This window comes from Dipodomys spectabilis, unplaced genomic scaffold (genome assembly GCF_019054845.1).
Source record: "Dipodomys spectabilis isolate Male_0828 unplaced genomic scaffold, ASM1905484v1 ptg000432l, whole genome shotgun sequence".
NCBI classification, from domain to species: Eukaryota; Metazoa; Chordata; class Mammalia; order Rodentia; family Heteromyidae; genus Dipodomys; species Dipodomys spectabilis.
The window spans coordinates 495,246-517,019 of record NW_024871109.1 but is presented as its reverse complement, the minus strand read 5'-3'; the positions used below and the strand labels follow the sequence as shown (position 1 = coordinate 517,019).

The window sequence follows — 21,774 nt, the reverse complement described above, 5'->3', positions numbered from 1 at the left end:
TTTCTAGTTATCTTTAATATTCATCCTTTATGCTGTATGATAAGACTGTAATTTAAAACACACAATGGATCATTCTACCTGAGACAACTCTGAAATAATCCCACCTAAAGTATGGAATGAAATAGATGACCTCCAGGAGAATTTTCCAGGCCTAGTAAAAGGCAGCGACATGGCACCACATACCAAAATTGTATCATCCTGCAAGTGAGCATGGTACAATTCTTCCCTATATATCATTTGGAAAATACTGTCTCTAGTTTAATGCCATAAAAACCAGCAGATACATATACCACTGAGAGGATTTGCTGAGAATCAAATTTTGGGACCTACTGATATGGCTTAGTCTATTAATAAATACATGTGTAAAAAAATCCTTAGAAATCATAATCAGTGAAGTATATATGTTAAAGAGCATTAAATATTTATAACTTGTGCCTTACCTGTCCAGAATTTACATCTTTAAAAAAACATAAAAACTAAAGTCTTTATTAAAGATAGTGGCTTACACCTGTAATCCTAGCTACTTAGGAGGCTGAGATGTAAACATTGCAGTTTGAAGCCAGCCAGGGGCAGAGAGAGGCCCTTATCTCCTACTGACTAGCAAAAAGATGGAAGTTGAAGCACAGATCAGATGGTAGAGCACCAGCCCAATTCCAGTGACAACAACCCTAAAATGCACATGGGAGCAAAAAAACCCCTAAATAGCCCTAACAATCATGAACAAAAAGAACAATGCTAGAGGTATTCCAATACCTGACCTCAAATTATTTCACAAGGCCACAGTAACACAAACTAGCCTGGCACTGAACAAAAACAGACTGGTAGACCAATGGAGTAGAATGCAAGACCCCGAAACAAAACCACACAACTAGTTATCTGATTCTTGACAAAGATGTCAAAAACATACAGTGGAGAAAAGACAGTCTTTTGAATAAATGGTGCCGGGAAAACTAAATGTCCACATGTAGGTGAGTAGAGCCCCTCTCTCACCCTGTGCAAAAGTCAAATTCAAAAACAGAGTGAAAGCAAGAGGCCCTGGGTGTTAGTAGCAATTAAAGAAACATCTTCAAGGTCCCTTTATACTCAACCATGAGCAATTTTTTGCTTAATAAAATAATTTCTGTTGTTAAAGAAAGCATCATTAGGGTACAAAAATAAATAGAACAAGCACCCACAGAAAGGTAAAAAACAGTAACATGTGTATTTCCTTAACTAAAATAATAATCCTATACAGAGAGTGGCAGTGTCACATGTACTGGTAGTCATATAGTATATTTTGATCAAGTATTAATGAAGTATCTGCTTTTTCATGCGAAAAGTCTGTAAGATGCTTATTTCAAATACTAAGCTAATAGAATAATTTTTATCACTATGCTTAACTTCCTTCTTAGCAATGCCCTAATTTATTTTATTTTATTTTTTGGCCTGTCCTAGGGCTTGAACTCAGGGCTTTGGCACTCTCCCTGAACCTCTTTGGGCTCAAGTCTAGCACTCTATCAGTTGAGCCACAGTGCTACTTCCAGCTTTTTCTGAGAAGTTTATTGGAGAAAAGGGTCTCATGGACTTTCCTATCTGGGTTGGCTTGCAAACTGTGACCTTCAAATTTCAGCATCCTGAGTAGCTAGAATTACAGGCATAAGCCACTGGCACCAGATGCAATGCCCTAATTTTGAAGAATTTCAAAACCTAGACCTCTATGCAACTGTTAAATATCAACTGAGTCACGATCTGTGGTTCCACAAAATATAGTCAAGTCTCACATTTAAAGGTTTGTGCAAACAGGTTAGTGGGGAATAAACATGAGGGCCCTTGAAGTTCATCTACTGCTTATACAGGAACTGTGAAACTGTTGTTGACCCACCCATTCCAGGTAAATGGAGGCTATTTCTGATGATTAAATGAACATTTATGACCTTTGCTGCTAGTAAATAGGAAAATGAATCACCTTGGGCCAACTGTGTGCTCACGGATGTTATCAATAAGAGCATTAAAAATCCAGTTTTTGCTATGGGAAGACATGAACTAAATTTTAGGATTTATGATTGCCTTAATGGTAGTTTCCTGTCTAAATATTTTAATCCTATAGTTACAAAAAGGACTGAGGAAGTAATTTGAGCCAAATAAAGCTGAAGTGCAGTTACCTAAGATACACAATATGATCCCATTTAGGCCCCAGGATGCTGGCTATATTCAAGCTCTAATTTGTTACAATTAAACCTCACCACTGATCACTGCCAGGTGAGCCAGTCCCCGCTCCAGCATAAGATATGCACACAATTTTCCTCAGGGAATGAATCTACCGAAATAATGCACATGCAGAGTCTGATCTGAGCAAAAGAAAACAGAAGTAATTTTCATCGGAAAAAGTCATCAAAACCTTTTCTTGTAAATTACAAAGCCAAATGGATACAGATATGCTACTTTATAAGAAGTCTTCTTAGTGTTGTTGGGTGGTACCACACATTATGTCATTTCCCTGTGTGAGCCACGCCTGCACGGCATGGAGGGGGCACCGCATCTCCAGAACTAACAGGTCCTGCTGCCTGTTGGGTAGATGACCGTCAGTGGAACAAATGCCTTTAACAAACAGAACAGTGGAGGACAACACGCTCACTCCCTTGCCTTACAGGGCAAACAAACAACATCTATTCTTCTCATCATCCTTTCTAGTCTAATCCAGTTTGGTGCTTAAATTCTTAGGCCGAGCAGTAAGGCAAGAGGAAGAAATAAAAGGAGTACCAATAGGAAAGGAAGAAGTCAAACTACTCCTATTTGCAGAGGAAATGATTCCATACTTACAAAGACCCTAACGACTCTACCAGAAATCTTTATATTTGATAAACACTTTCAGCAGATACAAGTGCAATATACAAAAATCAATAGCTTAAAAAAAACACCAACAGTGAACACGCAGAGGAAGACATCAGGAAAATAATCCCACTCACACAGTTCAAAAAGAATAAAACATCGAAGAATAAACCAAACTAAGGAAGTGAAAGACTTCTATGGTTAAAAAAAAGTAGAAAACACTGAAGAAAGAAATTAAAGAAGACATTACAAGATGGAAAGATCATCCACTTTTTACAGACTGGCAGAATTAATATTGTCAAAAGGCTCTATTACTGATAGTGATCTACAGAACCATTATAATTCCCATCACCATTGCAATGACATTTTTCACAGAAATTTTAAAAAATCCTAAAATATACATGGAAGCACACACACAAAAAAAACAACCCTAAATAGCCCAAACAATCATGAACAAAAAGAACAATGCTGGAGGTATCCTGATGCCTGACTTCAAATTATATTACAAGACCATAGTAACAAAAATCAGCCTCGTACTGAACAAAAACAAGATACATAGACTAAGGATTAGAATGTGAGACCCAGAAATAAAACCACATTACTATAGTTATCTGATTCTTGATAAAGATGTCAAAAACATACAATGGAGAGAAGATAGTCTCCTTAATAAATGGTGCTGGGAAACCTAGATGTCCACATGCTGGTGACTGAAACTATAGTCCTCTCTCTCTCACCCTGTGCAAAAGTCAATTCAAAATGAATTAAAAACCCTAATGTAAGATCTGAGGGCTTGTGGGTATGATTCAAGTAGTAGAATATCAACGCATTTGGCTCTGAGTTCAAACCTATTGCTGTCATTGTTTCCTATGACACAATTATACAGGGAAAATTCAACATACTCTGATTAAGTGCCAAATCCATAAATTCATATATTTAATAAAATATTTTTTGCTAAGCACTATGGCTCATAGCTGTAAATCTAGCTACTTCAGAAAGCTGAGTGCTGAGGACTACAGTTGGCCACTAGCCTGGGCAGGAAAGTCTGGGAGAGTTCTCTCCAATTAACCAGCAAAAAGCAGGAAGTAGTTCAAGTAGGAGAGCGGTAGCCTTGGGCACAAAAGCTCTGGGACAGTACCCAGGCCCTGAGTTCAAGCCCAAGGACAGGCACAAAAAAAAAAAAAATTAAAAATTAAAAAAAATATATTTTCTTTATTCCAGCAATAAAGAGATATTAAATAGGACTTTAAAATACTTACAATGGTATTTTAAAATATCAAGTATTTAAGAATTGCTCTAATAAGAATGGTCATTCATTTCTGTGGGGAAATGTTAATTAAGGACCTAAATTAAATTAAGAACTATGCCAAATTCATGACCAAGAAGGGTCCAAGCACTCTTGAAGAATACAAGGAAAGCCTTGTGTCAAATAATGACTTATCACAAAGGTATGTTTATGACAGGCTGCTATTTGGTCAGGAATAGACAAGCAGGCCACAGAAACAAAATCAAGTTCTCCAGACAGGCCTCAGGTGACAGAGGTGACAACAATCCCCTAGGGAAGAGTCTTTCTATGAAGGATGCTGAGATAATAAATATAGGGGGAAAATGGGGTCTGGAAACTCTAACCACATATCACATTAAAAAAACTTTCACATCACTAACTAAAAGTTTAAGTTATTCTAAAATCTGGATTTATTCTAAATTTATTTAGAATTAATATATGAAGAGCTGAGGATTAATTAGAAAGTACAAAGAGAAAATGGAAAAAATATTTTGTAAAAGATAAACAAGACAATCTTCACGTGGCCTAGAGACAAGCTCTAGTAGTCACAAAACCTCATTTTTTTAAATAAAAAAGAAACTGATAATGGATAACAAAAAGATTTTCTTCATATAAAAACAGACAATATAAATGACAGAAAAAGTTTAAAGGAACCCTCTAAAGCACGTGTTCCAACTTAACTCCGCAACATAAGAGCGCGTACTGACGTTGAACATCCGGGCTTACATGCTGGATGGCTGTTATATGGAGCTTTAGAGAGGGACAGAGAATGGTATAATAAAACCAGATTGTTCAGTCCTCTCTCTCTCTGTCATAACATTTCCAATGTGTTTAAAACCTAGAAAAGATGCTTTATCTCTCATATGGGTTCCCTACATAATCTTAGAAAGTTCTAATTTCTCTGGGTTCAAAAGGATAGAAAAAGGAGTACCTTAGCCAATCTGCTATTGAATGCCTTTTTTTCCCCTCTCGAACAGAGAAAACACTATACATGTGTATCTTCACATATATAGCTATAACGTATATAGTGACATATCTGAAAATAACAAACACATCTCATAGGGAAAAAAAAGTTACATAGCTCAGTGGTTGAGTGTGGGCCTAGCATCCATGGAAAAAAAAAGCAGCATAAACTTCTTAATGATTTTGCCTTTGTATGTTTCTTCTGGGGGAAGGGTTTGAGTAGGTCAGAAATAACACTATTTTAGATATTTTGTCCTCCCTGTGAAGAGAGAGAAGGAGCAAGGGAATAAAGGGAGATGAGAAGACTGCCCCAAAGCAGAAGGATAAAAATCAGACTGTCCGACTAAACTGCAGGAACCACGACAGCTCATGTTGCAGTATGCAACCAAGTCCACGGAATGGCACGCCATGCCTCACATCTGGAAGACAATCAAATACCCTCCTGGCCAGTGACAGCTCAAGGCCTTTCTAAGAACATACCATCAGGTACCAGTGCATAAAACAGAATGTGTTCCTCTAACAGTCAACTGTTCACTACGTCTAAGGATTAACTCTCGCTGCAAAGTTAAGTCAACATGAGGCAGCTGTGTTCTCTGAGAAGGCTGAGCGGATCTTTGATTAATGGACCTACTCTATCTCCTCTTCAGTAAAATGCTGTGCAGCCATATTCCACGCCTTCTCTCTAATATATGTCCATACTTTCCAAATAGTGAGTATCCCTTTACTATCTCTTAAAATTTCCAAATTTCCCCAAAATAATCAATTCTGAATACCACTCCTAGGTGTAACAAAGTTGAAAATACTATTTTCACTTAGCATTCTATGTAGAAGATGATGTAGTGAAGATGCTTGTCTTCAGAACCCATAAAAGGTCTTGGAAAGTTCACGGGACGTGAAAGTAACGGGAGGAAATTCCTAAGAACGTTGTGCAATCAACCTTCAGAAGTTTTTTCTGTGTCCCGCGGAGTGCCAGGCGCTCTCGACAGCCTGGCCTCCTCGAGGAGGCTCTGAGCAGGGTGCCTGCCGACTGTTTCTCAAGCCAGGGCTCTGGGCATGCCACTGGCAAGCCTCCCACAGGCATGCTCTAGCGCCTGACATACTAAAAAAATGTGTCTCAGAATGGGCACCATTATCTCTGTCAAACACATTTTTGCCACTATTGCTTGTATATGCCTCCTTTGAAGTGAAAAATCTATTTGATAAGACCATTTTCAGATTATCGACTAAAATACGGAATGTGCACAAAAGAGGTGATGCTACACAGGCCCCACGTGACTGAACTTCAGGTACGCTCTGAAGAATTAATTCTCTTGGTGGTTTTTGTTAAAAAACCACGCACAGAATTTAGGGAATATATGGTCATTTTAGAACAACAAAAGTGATTTAACCTCAAGGAAAATATAATAATAAAGTAGTTTAACAAAATTATATAAAACTCAAAATAATATTAATATACAGAAATTTTTATTAAATAGCTTAATTTTCGTAAACTTGAAGTTTTTAACAGTGTTAGAACAACAGGGGAAAATATTTTACTTTCTAGATTGCATACTTTCAAAAGTTCAAAAGTGTTTTTAGGAAATGCTGAGATGTATGGTTCTCCTTATTTTATGTTGACTTGCAAGAAGGAAAACAATGCAATGTAAACCTCAATTCACTAAATCAGTATCCTATACTTTTCACATTTCCAGTTCTCATTCCTTCTGCTACATCTGTATAATTGCATTCTCAGTGAAAAAACAAGGTAAAGTTACACTGAAACAACAAGAGATATGTGGGAGCTAAGTACAAGAGTTACATAATTCTGTCTAGTAACTCTGCACTTGACTAAGTGTGCTAAATATACAATTCTCACTGAAAAACCTGAGTAACCCAGACTTGTACATAGCCCCTTATCGTCCCCATTTTTGTAAGGACATATTTAAAAAGGATACAAAGACTGAAAAGGGGGAATGTGTTATTATGTGTATATATATGTATGTGTTTGTACCGATAAGCCTATAAACATCTAAAAGATCCTATATAATTTACCTAGATTATGACTTATTTTCTTGTATCAGGTATTTTCCATATTTATTACAAACATATCTATGAAAACAATGGAAATCAGATTTAGCAAAATTGGTATCATGGATTTACTTTTATAACTAATTAAGTTTCCCTACTAAATGGATAATGGAAAAAGGGTCTCTTCATATTATTATTTTACTACAGAAGAGATGACTGGAGAAAGTCAATAAACTATGGTAAAAACCCTAATGGAAGCAGTGCAGAAATCAGAAAGAGTAAGGTTCAGAAGCCTTCAGGAAAGTAACGTAACAGAATACTCCTTAACTGAAAAGAATAAACTAAAAGAACATAATTAATAAAAGCAAGAGAGAAGTAATTGTGATTTACCAAAAAAAAGGGACAGGACAAGGAGATGACCCTCTCAACAGAGGTGGGCGCTAGCACCTTGTACCGGCAGATGGAAGAAGGGCCAGAGAGGGAGGTGCACAGCACCAGGCAGTGCACAGCTGCAGCTGGCATGACCCTCTCTCTCCTCCTCTGCCCAGAACATGTTCCTCACATCTCCTCTGGTGGCCTTCATTCTCAAGCTCACAGCTAAACCACTACCAATCTACAAAAGCCCTTTCTCCTGAGCCCCACGGCTTCTCTGAATAGCAGGGCTCACCCAGGCATACGTACTTCACGGGTCTGTGTGTGCATTTTCCTTACACCAGCAGTGCCCAGAGCACCAGCTGCTGACTACTCTCTGACCATAGCACTCACCATATGCTACCTGCGTTACTTAGGTTGCTTATGTACAAATAAAAAGTAGTTAAGACTAAACAGGAATAATACTATGGAGCTGGGAAGGTGGCTCAGTGGTAGAGCGCTTGCCTTGCATGCCTGAGGCCCTAGGTTCGATTCCTTAGCACCACATAAGCAAAAAGAAAAAAGCCGGAAGTGGCGCTGTGGCTCAAGTGGTAGAGTGATAGCCTAGAGCTGAGGGACAGTGCCCAGGCCCAGAGTTCAGGCCCCACAACCAGATCTCCCTCTCCCCCCCACCCCACAAAAAGGAATAATACTACATCCTAAGTCTTATTTCAAACAATAATCTGTGAGATGATCGTTCGTATGTGACACTTGCATTGCTCAAAGCCCCTCTTGTCTTGGATACAGACTCTCCTGGATGTGCAGGAGGAAGCCTTGCTACGAGTACTCTCTGCTATATGGACGATGGGAGAAGTCCAGAGCCCAGAGGCGGCTGGCTGCAAGCCTAACTACAAATAGGAGGGAAAATAAAAGTAAAAGGCTGAGCAGTATGCACGCAGAATGGGAAACAGAACAGGCTAGAGTTAAAATTTTTTAAGGTCCTTACATTGCCTGAAAGAAAAGCCAAGATAAAGATAACTTTAAACTTAATAAAATTTTTAGGGAAACGATCAGAATAGAAATACAGGGACTAGTTCAGGTTAATAGAAAAAACTATAATTAAAAAGTTAGAAGCCAAGTGTGGTAGTATACTGCTGTAATCCCAGGACTCAGGAGACTGAGAGAGGACTGGGAAGGTGGCTCAGTGATAGAGTGCTTGCCTTGCATGCCTGAGGCCCTGAGTTCGATTCCTCAGCACCACATAAGCAAAAAGAAAAAAGCCGGAAGTGGCACTGTGGCTCAAGTGGTAGAGCGCTAGCCTTGAGCTGAAGAGCTGAGGGACAGAGCCCAGGCCCAGAGTTCAGGCCCCATGACCGGACCCAAAAAAAAAAAAAAAAAAAGAGACTGAGAGACTTTTGGGGACAAAGACTATGCTACAGAGCTCACTTGTGGCACTCACAGATGTGCTTGTGTGACAATTACAAAAATCTGCCTACTCTTACTTTCCCAAAGCAGGCAGGCCCTGGAGCGTCTCTGCATACCATACCATCTGACCCTGGCACTCATGCTTGAAGCCAATAGGCCAACGAGACCCCACAGTCTTGGGGCCTAATGGAGGGAAGAAGTGGTCAACAGAGACAGTGCATGGATCACAGACTACTACGAAGGCTGATAGGACACAGCCTGGTGCTGCCTGGTGGGCTCTAATAGCCTCTCTGAGGAGGTACTCAGATGAACTCGGAGTGACAGGAAGGGACTAATTATGGGTGCCTAGAATCTAGTCAAGAAGCAGTCAGTGTTCCAGGAGAGAAGAAAAGAGGCATCCTGGGCCAGACCATCAGGTAAAGCCTGCCGCTAGTGAGAGCAGCACTCCGAGGCCAGTGTAAAGAAGTGACAAAGGTCACATAGCAGTGACTCAGAAACAGCAAGGACCCCAGCAACACTGTTACCTTAACTAGCATTACAGATGGCGGGTATTCTAGAGTCAGACTTTACTCAGGACTCCTGAAGTTTTCATCATTTTTATGAAACATTTTCATCATGGACTGAAGTATTTCATTTAAAACTATCATTCCTGAAAACACATGCAATGGATTGTTGGATGTTTACATGCTAAGTCAGTTACTAAAAGACATCTAATAACTATGTTCTAACTTCTAGTTATAGAGGGCATAATTTTGAAAAGTGGTTCATATTTAAAGACTGCCTTATTCAGTATTTTATGTAACTTGAAAGATGTATTAGATCTTCCTTTTAATGTAAGTAATTTCTGTTGGTTTTGTTTTTTGAAGCAACAGCTTAGGCTGTTTTTGAACTCTAGATCCTCTGGATTCTTCCTCCTGGGTACAATCCTAGCAATACACCCAGCTTTTAGAGATTCTAAAGCCCTAGAAACATCAGCAACCAATTAAAATTACTTTTTCGATTAAATTTATGTTTTAACAAGAAGTATTTCCCACTTGTTGGAGATGACAGTGCTAACGCACCTTCACCCTACCAGGTGAAGCATGATGTCTCTAATAAAGTTGAGTGTAACCCATCAACCTTTCTAAAGAACGGGTCCTCACACCCAGCGCCCTTCTGAACACTTCTTTCACAACTCAGAAAGCAAAGTTTCAACAAAACCATTCACTATGAATCCAGAGGGTTTTTTAACATCTAATTCTTTTTTTTTTTTTTTTTTTAACTGTATTTTTTTGTCTTTTCTTTTTTGGTACTGGGGATCGAACCCAGGACGTTGCACTTGCTAGGCAAGCGCTTTGCCACTGAGCTACATCCCAGCCCAACATCTAATTCTTAAACTTACCTTATGGGAATGATGTAGGAAAAGAGGAGGAGGAACCGGAAGAGATTGCGGTACCACGGGCCTGCGAATCCCTGCAAGGTTACCATAACAACAGAGAGAACAACTAAAGCCAGAAACAGTGCCTTCGTCAGCTGATTGAGCTCAAGGTCCAGCAAACCAACCTAAAAACGAAAGCAAAATAGAAATACAGTAGTATACATCCAAGCTGGCTGTCTCTAATGTTACAAATAGTATTACACGATAATTCTTAAGGACTATATTAACCTTCATTATAACGAAATGCAAAACTATATTTTTCTCCTGAGAAACTTCTTATAGACTTAGGCAGAATTTCTAGAACATCTTCAGTAAGAACACACAATTCACTACTTGAGCTGAAGTAGATTCATGATGCTGTCACTGCCACCTGGAACCCAAGATTAAGAGTAGCAGGCCCACAGTGGGGTGTGCACTGCTTCTTGAGGGCCTCGCCTGGAAACGGCTCTTTCAGGAGCAAAGCGCCATGTCAGACCAGTGTGTCCTGTTGTCACTGGTATATCTCTGCACATCCCCCTTCAAGTTTAATTCAGACTGAGGTTCCCAAGCACCAGGACAGAGTGCATGCTAGCCTCTCCTGCCAGAGTCTTTGTAAGGATTTCTGATGAGCAAAGAGACCACACAGAATGGTAAACTTCTAATAAAGGCATGCTTGATTTCATAACCCTCTCCTCATCAGGTTCTCCAGGAACAACACGCTACGCTCAGAGTCACCCTGTGGTTGAAAATGATGGAGGGGAAATCATGTCAGTAAGAAGCAGCTCATTTTTGGTTGTTCTTTGTAAGAGTGAGCATTGGCCACATAAAACAGCCCTTGCTTTATGAGAACAGGCTCTCCTAATGCATGGAACTCCAGCTGGGCTCCGGCAGTCTCTGCGGATGATCCTGATTGCTGTTTCACACTGAAAGCCCCCAGTGCCACATAATGTGTGGGGTGGAGATGTGTGGGAGGCTGAGTGCTGCGGGAAGCTGAAATCTGTAAGCTCAGCTCAGAGCACTGGGGCTCGTGGGTCCCTGACGTCACTCACTCCTGTGTGGGCTCTGCTTCCTGGCTGTGTGACCCTGGACTGGCTGGGCCCCAATCTCCTTAATGTCAAAGAGGGATCACAGCAATTTCTTCCTCACAGGACTCTGGAGGCAGAAGTACGAGGTAGTGCTGTTGTGGTCACATGCACTGGGATCCCATTTCTCTGGTGACTAGTTATATGACCCCAAGCCTTGCTGTCCAGGTCTGTCAAATGTACTAATCCTGAGCAAGAGTGGCTGGGGGAGGTGGTGGCTGCAGCCATTGGTACAGCATGGCCTGGGAACAGGGTGTGTCCTGATTAGGAAACACCAACCACAGACTGAGTCCTGTCAAGCAAGGCATCTCCCTGAACCTCCGCTTGCCCTCATCTGGTACAACTTATTGGGAGAGAACACACCAGAGAACACACTCCTACATCAGGGCTGGAGGTGTGACGCAAATGATAAAGTACCTGTAAGGCCGAGCTCAAACCCCACCACAGACAAAAATAATTAATAACAATAATAACCCAAGACACCCTTGAAAAAACTTGAGGTAATATATACTCTTAACTCATCAATTTAAAAAGCTATTAGCGAAGCTAATATCCAGTATTTATAGTGCCTTCTGAAAACCTAACTTTGAACAACAGAAAGCTGCCTTTCCCACAACTCATAATTTTCTCTTCTATCTGTTCTGATGACTATTTGCCATGAACTCTCGAGAAACCATGACAAGCTTGAGTTAGAAAGGAAAACAAAATGTTTTCTAGAGTTTGTAACAAAAATTAAACTGTAATTTTAAAACTGTAAAATTTTAACTGTAAAATAAAGCAACATTACATGGCTATGATATTTTGTGCTAAATTATAAAGTTACAACAATGAGTTAATATTAAATTCTCTTTTTAGATTTTTACAATGTTTATATTAAATTCTTTTACCTGTAAGAAAGTCAGTGAAGAAGGAAAAATAAAATGAACACAAGTAATATATGTCGAGAGAGAGAGAAGGAGGGGGGGAGAGGGAGAGAGGGAGAGGGAGAGAGAGAGAGAGAGAGAGAGAGAGAGAGAGAGAGAGAGAGAGAGAGAGAGCATGAATTACACAATGAAAGTTTTCTTTGTTGACCAGGCTGTTTCAAATCTCCGTCTTGAAGCTGGTAACTATAAGCACACCGTGGCTTCAAAACACCATAGAAACAAGTCATCTTAACAAGGACCCCTTGTCAGCTGGTGTGTGTACCGTGCGGGTTCCACGGGAACACTGCTGGGTCAGCGAGGGCTGGGAGCACAGGGCTCCCCGGCCAGACCTTGTCCAGCTCATCCATGTGTAGTCTCACTGTCCACTTTATGTCCTCTCATTACCACTCAAGACTCCTAAGACTTCAAACTAAGCATGGGTTTTATCCAGAATATCTCCTTGTCTCTAGTGTGACCATAAGCAGGACACAGCTACTACTACTCTGCCCAGGCACAGAGCAGCACTTACAATAGCTCGTTTCCAACCGAAACCCTTTCAAGCCTGCCTTTCTTCCAAAGCACAAGTTGCTTTCTAATCCTCAGCCCTGTCCTGACTGCCTTGTCCCCCTCAGGAACATCTACAGGCCCAGCCCCATCACTGGACTCCCTCCCTCACCCTTCTCTACCTCCAGGTCTTGCACCTCAACAGTAAACCTTCCACTTCCCTAGAGAAAGAAACTCTATTCAACCCATTCTGAAAATTCCTCTCCTGTGCCGAGACTGTGCCTCCCCTGAGAGCAGGGCAGCCCCAGCCCGGCGCTGATTTATCAGCTCCATTTAAACAGCAACACAAGGAGGACAAATATCGTACAAGCTCCGCCACTTCACTACTACATGGTTTATGCTTGAATTATTGTGAAAAATAGGTTCTGGATTAAAATGAAGAAAAATTAAGCCAGGGAAGTAGAGCATGTTTCAAAGACCCGATCTTTCTGCTGTGACAAAAGCAGTCTAAGTTTCAGGCCCCACTGAGGATCAGATGAAGTCATTATTCATTCAGTCAGGGAAAAGGGACTCAATTACCTCAACCTAAAGATGCTATCAATGAATGCAAAGTGCATATTTTACTCTATTCATCCAAATCCCATTAAAAAGTGAAAGGAATGATTTAATCTGGCCTTCCAGAGTTGGTCTTTTTTTTTTTGTAATAAAATAAAAGAATTACTGTCTTGCAAAATGCATAACAACTACCTCACACTTTTATACTCTGCATCATAGCAGCAAAAGACCCAAAGCTGGGACAAATCCACTCGGAAATGAATACAAAGTTTCCTTTGCAAAAAAATGCCACATCAGAGAATGGAAACATTAAAAGCAGCCCACTGCACATGGATATTCAGATAATTCAAGGCATTAATACCTTTCTAATTGACCAAGATGGATGTAGTCAACTGTGGACCAGTGAATACCACAATTCTGAAGCCAAGTAAAATGATTTTTCTCAACCCTTTTAACTCGAAGCGAGTGATGACAACTTTTTAGTGATGAACTGTTCCTGGTGTCCTTCCAGGTGGCCTGTGCTGCAAGATGGCTGCTCTTCCCACAACAGAAGGGTACGCAGGCTATATTGTATATAATACAATCAGGACGCTGTGGTCAATTCTGACGAAGCATGATGAGGAGAAATTGTGCATTTCAACATTTGCTAGTCTTTTTTTTTTTTTTTTTTAACCATTTCTAGTTAACAATACAAAGTTAGCAGATCTCATAAAGTGGCAAGTTTTGACATGAATCTCTGCATTCTTTTAAGAGTTTCTTAAAGACCTAAACAGACCACAAACAATTCACTATGATTTTAGAGATAAAATATATTATTAATCACTTGAAGTAATTATGATTGCCTAAGAAAAGATAAATACACTAGGAAGCAATTTTCAACATTTATTGTAATTTCCTATATTAGTAAAGCAAATTTTCTTCTACTTGTCATAATATTTGTTTTATTTGAAACAACTGTGATAACAAAATTAAATACGCTACTGGAAATTTTAATCTCCAAGGGAAAATTTGTGCATAATGTCTAAGACAACCACAATGGCTCTGTAAAGGGGCTGTTCTAGGATAATGAACACAATAATTGCCTGTATAATCTAAAATGCTACTAATGGCAACGATCACAAATCCATTTAGCTCCTCTTTAATTTATGTACCAAGTTTTAAATAGCTAATGGTTCTCAGTAAAATAATGGTTTATACCAACAATAACGGGTAAATACGGTGTTCTCCTGCTTAATCAAGAAAAGATCAGTCAGGGTTCCCCTTCTTCTTTTTAAATGAACTCATGGACAAATGAGAATGAGACCTTATCTCCGTAACATAGTACCACTCTCATCCATCTCAAACTTAAAACTCTCTGCATACTACCAAAGTTCCTAAGAAATCAATGTACTCACCTAACTGAAACAAAAGTCTGATGTTATAAAACCTTTGGCCCATAAAATACGAAGCATAAATATCACTAGTGATTATGTCATTCTTGGATTAAAAGGATGTACACTTTAAAATACTCTTATCTGTCTCCTAGGTCTCTCAGTACTTACTCTTACATGGAAGCATTTTAGAATAGCAAAATGACAAGATACAATATTACAAAGAGCTAATTCAGACCCTTTCAAAAAACTACATATTATTTTAAAATGTCCTATATCTCCCTGTGGACACAACACAGTTTGAACAAGAAAGAAGCCCTTAAACCAAATCAACCCACTCAAGATTCCTCCACATCAAAAGGCGGTTGTTACATGACAGACTGCTTAAGGAAGGAACCATCATTGTTAATGTCTGTTTATCTTTTCCCAGATGAACTGTTCATGGGTCAACGCTAAAGTTCTTCATTCAGAATGAGGAACACTGATATTGGGATAACAACACGAGATTCTTACAAAAAGCATATATTCCTTTTCAATATCATTGAAGAACTCAGTTCTGTATTTTCACTTTTAGAACAATCCTAAGAAATAAGAAAAAAATGATTTTCAGATCTTTCATTTCCTTCAGAGGGAGTAGGAAAGGCCTTTTTCACTTTCTCCATTTATTTTAGTATTTGAAAATCCTGTTTTACAAAACTAAATCCTTGCTAAAATTTTAAAAAACAAATAGGTGAAACTTGTACAGTACTTCTAAGTCTTACACGAATAACTTTAAAGGAAGTTTTAATACCATATAACCTTTTTCCTTCTTCTTTGGTGTATTCATATAGTCATTCTGGATATGAGCTACTAAGTCTTAACTGTCCACAGCAAGGCAGCTGGCTGCATATTCAAGATGTGCCCACTAGTGCTTGCTACCACATCACTGATAGAGGAAGAAAAGTTTCTTTGGGCATTATACTCAATCAGTTCAATATTCTGTGCTTTAAAAGCTCTCTAAGTTAGAGATTTAGCATGACTAGGCTTAAGTTACAACATATTAACTAAAAATTTAAAAACCAAAATCTGTATTTAAACAATACACATTTTAAAATATATTATGAAAGAATACTTCATCATCTACATTCTTCACTGACCAACAAATTTTGCTTGATAATTCTTCACTTAGAATTTATGGATTTTCCTTCCTGTCTTGCTATGGTTATTATATACAATGAATTTTCTTGACTATTTCACATTTACAAAGAAAATGGGGCCCTGAGGTTTGAACTCTGGACTTGGGTGCCATCACTGAGCTCCTTTTGCTTAAGGCTAGCATTCTCTGGCTTTTTCTGTGATTTAACTGGAGATAAGAGTCTGTGAGACTTTCCTGCCTGGGCTGGTTTCAAATTATGATTCCCCACCTCAGCCTCCTGACTAGCTAGGATTATAGGTGTGAGCCACTGGCACGCCACATCGTATTTTTTTATATAAGCTAAAAAGTATCAGCACAAGGATCAGCTATGAAACAAAGGAGTAAAACTACTTTCCATACCAAAGGTAGAACACACAGGACAAGAGGAGCTTCTGACAGAGCCTCACACGAGGTGACATAGACAAAGCTCTGCGCCGCTCCAGGTGTACAGACAGCAGTGTCTGGGGGAATGACTGCTGGAACCTGCAGACACATCCCCCGCTGGCTCAGAGGTGCTGGCCTTCCTCATGCTAGCTCTAGAATCGCCTGAGACATATCCACTTGCCAGCACATCGTAAGTGTTGGTGTTGCCTGAAAGAAGCACAAGTCATACACATGTGTGCATGCCTTTTCAAAATGTGTGCCAACTTTGTTCATGTTGGATAACCTGGTGCTGCCAACTTCTGACAGCCTTTACTGATGTCAAGACTTTTATTACAATATGATTACTAATCAAAACCCACCAGATATAAGGTAATAAAGTGGCTAAGAACATTGGTAAGCTGAAACTTAATAATTATAATTCATTCAAATATTCTCATCTGTGACATATCAAAACTATACTTAAAACAAAAATGAGCCAGGAGCCTGTGGCTCATACCTGTAATCCTAGCTACTCAGGAGGCTGAGATCTGAGGATCGTGGTTCAAAGCCAACCCGGGCAGGAACCTCCATGAGACTCTTATCTCCAATAAACCACCAGAAAATTGGAAGTGGCACTGTGGCTCAAGTGGTAGAGCACTTGCTTTGAGCTGAAGAGCTGAGGGGCAGTGCCCAGGCCCAGAGTTCAAGCCCCATGGGCAACAACAACAACAACAACAAGAGGAATGAAGGGAAAGTAACTTAAAAAGAGATCATATACTATTGGGAAATTTGAGTTTTACTTTACACAAACGATATTAAAATCCATTATTATGATAGGAGGAATGAATATGAAAAATACGTTATATTCGTGTATGAAAATATTATAGTGAAATCTTACTATACATAATTAACATATGCTAATAAAATCCACCACTGACTGCTAAAATAAGCCCGTAATGTTCTAAAGCATGTCATCCCAGATCTAGATGATAATATTCCACATAGTTTATTTGGAATAAAAGTAGGGGCGACTCAACCAAAGAACGGCTCTTGTTCCACAAGTGTGCTCTGCTAAGCTGAGCACCTCTCTCGCTGAGGTCTCATGGGCACCCCATGCTCTAGAACCTGGAGCCGGCGTGTGGCGTGACCAGCAGAGGGAGCTCCAGGCTGAAGCACGGTCTTCCTGGGCCAGCCCCATGCTCTAGATGTGGAAGAAAGAACCTGGAGTGTGGCATGTATGGCACGGCATGGCATGGTGTGATGAAGACCTAAGGCCTCGCCAGCAGAGGGAGCTCCAGGCCGATGCATTGTCTTCCTGAAATCTGCTCTCAAAGAGAACCAGCTCCATCTAATTCAGACAATTCAGTACCTTAAATTAAAAGAGATTTGTTTGTGCCAGAGAGCTACCACGATAGCTTTTTTTGTCGCACAGAATTCTGGACAACATTTACAGTCCTTAACATCTTGGATAAGAAGGAATTTAAGATGTTGTAGGAGTCAGCACAGTAACACTGTACTACCAAGACTTTTTGAAGATTTAAACTTAAGTCTATAAAATTGCAACCATAGCGTGGTAAATGATTTGAATGTCCTGAATAGAAGCTGTCAATTTTAAATGGTTTTACAAAGACCACTCTCTTATTTATTTATTTAATTTTTTTTTGGGGGGGGGGGGGGTTTCCAGTAGTGGGGCCTGAACTCTGGGTCTCAGCTCTTCAGCTCAAGGACAGCGCTCTACCACTTGAGTCACAGTGCCACTTCCAGTTTTCTAGTAGTTAATTGGAGATGAGTCTCACGGCCTTTCCTGCCTGGCTGGCTTTGAACCGTGGTCCTCAGAACTCAGCCTCCGGAGTAGCTGGGATTACAGGCGTGAGCCACCGGCATCTGATAAAAGGAAGGTTCTTACCAGGAGCCTTCAGAGACGCAGGAAGAAGAGACCATGGCTTTCTTTAAAGTTATTTAAATTATTTCACCTTTTTTAAATAGCCCAACTGAAGAAATTATACTATTGGACACGTTTTTAATTTTGGAAGGTGTGTTTATGTCTCTCCTTATTACCCCTGAATGTTGCAAGTCCTTTATTTTAAATACCTTAGAGACTGCAGTGGGGTTGGATGAGGTGGGTGGAAGGATGACACATCCTTAAAATATACTCTTAGATGTCCGTTTAAATATATTTTAAGAAAGGCCTCTAAGTGATATTACCTAATAGGAAATAGTCTTGGGTATAGTTAGCCTTCTAATGCCACGGCATCCTGAAATCCTCAAGTACAATGTCTGTCTTCCTTTGAGAGAACACTGGACTCTTCAGTCAGCTAACGTAACTAGTTGGCACTTTTGGAATGGTCAGAAGATGCGATATTGAAGGGACTGCAAGTGCTCAGGAGAGGTTGGATTCACAAAAGACACGTGGAGCTGCCCCCTCCCCGGGGTCAAGTCCTTACCTGCCCACCCAAGTGCAGATGGTCAAGCAGCCTGAGCTGACATCCAGGCGAGATCCCCCTCATCAGTGCCCACCTGGACATGGTCACTTAGGAAACTGCGTGGTTGGAGAAGGTGCCTTTCTACCTGATTATTTTCCTCATACACTTGTTAGGAAAGAGAGTGGTTACATCTTTGTGAGTAAAAAGAACATTAACTTCGTAAGAGGAAGTCTTTGTAATATAATCAGTTTTATAGTGGTCACTTTCAAAACATGGACATCTATATTCTTTTTCTGACATACTGACAAGTAGAACATATCTAGTAGTTGTGCAAGGAAACTTACTAAGCACACCATTGTAAAAGGTTTTATGTAATAGTTTCCTAAAAGTCTGGTTTGACACTATGCATAGCACTCAAAGTAGCTAATCCTTCTGAGTAACAGTGCCTTTGGAAATAACAACAAAATGAACTACAAAGTATATAAAAGAGGAAATGCACAGGATGAGGTGAAATGACCCAAAGGTAGCCATCACGTCAAAGAGCATGTCCACACTGCCTCCCATGTTCCCTGCAGGCTGTGTCCACCTGTGTGATACATAGACCATTGAAGATTTCTTCCCCATTTTCCAGGTACCAGGCACCTATCACTAGGTTAAAATGATCAAGAGTGCTTTTAAATCAAAAGCCATTTTCTGACTCAAAGATGTATGACCAAAATGTTTACTGGAACCCAAGCTAGGACTGTTTTATTTAGTTCATCAAGTTCCCGGCAATTGAATTCATATGTACTGTTTATAATTACATTAAAGACAAGATATAAAAAAAAAGTGGCCAGCAGTTGAGGCCCCTCAGAATTACCATCATCTAGACCGAAGTCACTAGGTTCAGCCCAGTTTCTGCCCCACCCCCACATCAGCTTAACTAGCGATTAACAACAAGTTAATAGGAGGTAAACATTTTAATTTTTAAGACAGTGCATCAGAACATCAGATGCAAATAGCAAAGAAAGAGAAAAAAGAATGAAACTTAGTATATTCTTTTAATACTTAACTTTGAATTGGTATTTTAATTTTCAGAGTCTGAGGACTCTGATTTTCATTATTTTGTAAGGAAAGCGTAATTCAGAAAATTTGCTGAAAAATTTAAATGATACGGCAATATGGTTAAATAAACTTTTCATCTTGCTTAATCACTCTTTTATTATTAAACTGTCTTGAGAGCTGCATTATTGGTATCTTGGCAAAATGTAACACTATTTTAAACCATCTAAAATTTTTGTCTCACTTTATGTCTTCAGAGACATTTTATGAACCATTTCATACTCAATGGCTTGTAAGCAATCCCAAGAGTTGGGGATTGTGTGAAAAGTTGCTCAGATTGACAGATAAAGTGAAAAGGTCTGTATTAATTTCCAAATAAAGAAATGCATGGCGTGGTATCTCACGATGATTATACTCTAAAGTACCAATTAGAACGCATCAGAAACTAGAGCAAGTTGACACTCTACAATAAAGCAAATAATTTCCAGTTGGAGGGGCAGAAAATGTTAATATGCGATGTTCAAGACTACAAGAATCTTTGTAAAGGAAGTAGCTAATAAGGTTTAATGATGCATGTCAGGAAGCCACAGTATGTAGGGAAACACAGCTGGCTTCATTTTGTAAACTATTTGATATACACATCTTTCTCTTTCACGATTATCAGCTGTGCCAGTGCCACAGGGAACAGTTAGGCTTCAAATCAGGGTATTCTTCCTGTTCTCTAAATTACAAGTAAAATACATTAATATAACATAGTGCTACAGGCAGTGCCCTGACAAAAGCTTATCAGCTTAGGAAAGAGGATTAAAGAAGTCTTCTGCAAAATGTCTCCGAAACAATCTCACCAGTCTAAATAGGCTACTAAGCACCAGAACCATTAAAGCAAATCATAAAAAAGACAAACCACTTGGCTTCAGTGAATCAATCACCTTCACAAAACAGTTGCTATTTTTATACTTCAGGTATTAAAGCACTTCTGTTGGTGACTCCCCTCTGTCCTTGCACCCCTTCTGCAGGGTGCACGGCAGGCTCGCAAGAAGCACCTCCAAAAGGCAGTATGTGTCTTGCTCCCAACAGGCTCAGTTATGAGAGGCTGAAATGTGCAGGTGACAGCAATTAGCAGCAGATGACAGAGGCACTTTGAATTTGTACCAGATGGCAGCGAAGGGTCACTGGAAGCCAGCAAACCTTCCACAAGGAAACTGTTGTGTTAGGCAACCATCAAACTCAAAAGCTCTTAGAAACAAATTAATTATTCACCCACTAGAAGACAACTGCTAGGTCATAGCACTAATATCCAAATGCTGTTAAGGCACTGGAAGCGCACTTATTTTAAATGTAATTACACATAGTAGCTGTTAAAAATGAGCATGCCACATGACGAAAAGCTTGCCCTAACCCGAAAGAGCTAAAATCCTAGTAATTAGCAAATTGTCTTACACCAAAATAGAGTCAACAGGTTATAATGTCCTGACCCTAGAAGCAGCCCTATTCCCAGCAGGAACCTGTTCGGAAACCTCATAAGCAACTAGGCTGAAACGGTAGGTCGGAACACGACAGGAACATCAAGACCTGCCAGGACCAACAGCAGATGCCAGGACCAAGGGCAGACAAAGCACAGCTCACTCTTCTAGCCACAGCAACCTAGGAAAAGGCCTTAGAATCTGAGAGGGGGTTTGCCAACGCTTCCAGCTCAGAAGTGAAGTGTTATGATACTGTAGTTAGGCTTCAACAGAGAAGAGGAGAACTGGTAAGATTTACAGGAAGACTGCAGCCTTCCGATGGGGATGCAGATGGGCTAGTTCAGTATTGATTTCACCCATTTTTGTTTTATACAGAGGAAAAATGCTTGAGAAAGCAAAAACAGGAAATGGGTAACTCACTTCGACAAGATTATTCCACCCAAATAACTAATAATTAGCACATATCACTTAATTTTTGGTTTACATTGCTTAACAAATTTAGATGATTCACTTGTTTTCCCTTTATGACCTTAGCAACTTACAACCCAATAGCCCATCACAGTTTGCAAAGCGCCCTCACACATCTGTTACTTAGCCTTCCTGGCTTCATTCCAGCTTATTGTTTCTGACCAACGTCTCAGGGCCTGGGGTGTGACACAGACGTG

At 39.8% G+C, this 21,774-nt stretch overlaps 1 protein-coding gene across 2 annotated transcripts in view; it reads right to left on the bottom strand.

The window, feature by feature from the left end:
• The window catches only part of Atp9b (ATPase phospholipid transporting 9B (putative)), a 194,445-nt gene that overhangs the window by 73,958 nt on the left and 98,713 nt on the right, over window positions 1-21,774 (bottom strand). For both annotated transcript variants that reach the window (XM_042668321.1, XM_042668322.1), the window contains exon 12: window positions 10,218-10,378. In XM_042668321.1, the coding sequence (XP_042524255.1) occupies window positions 10,218-10,378 (161 nt within the window). The remainder of the gene's footprint in view (window positions 1-10,217; window positions 10,379-21,774) is intronic.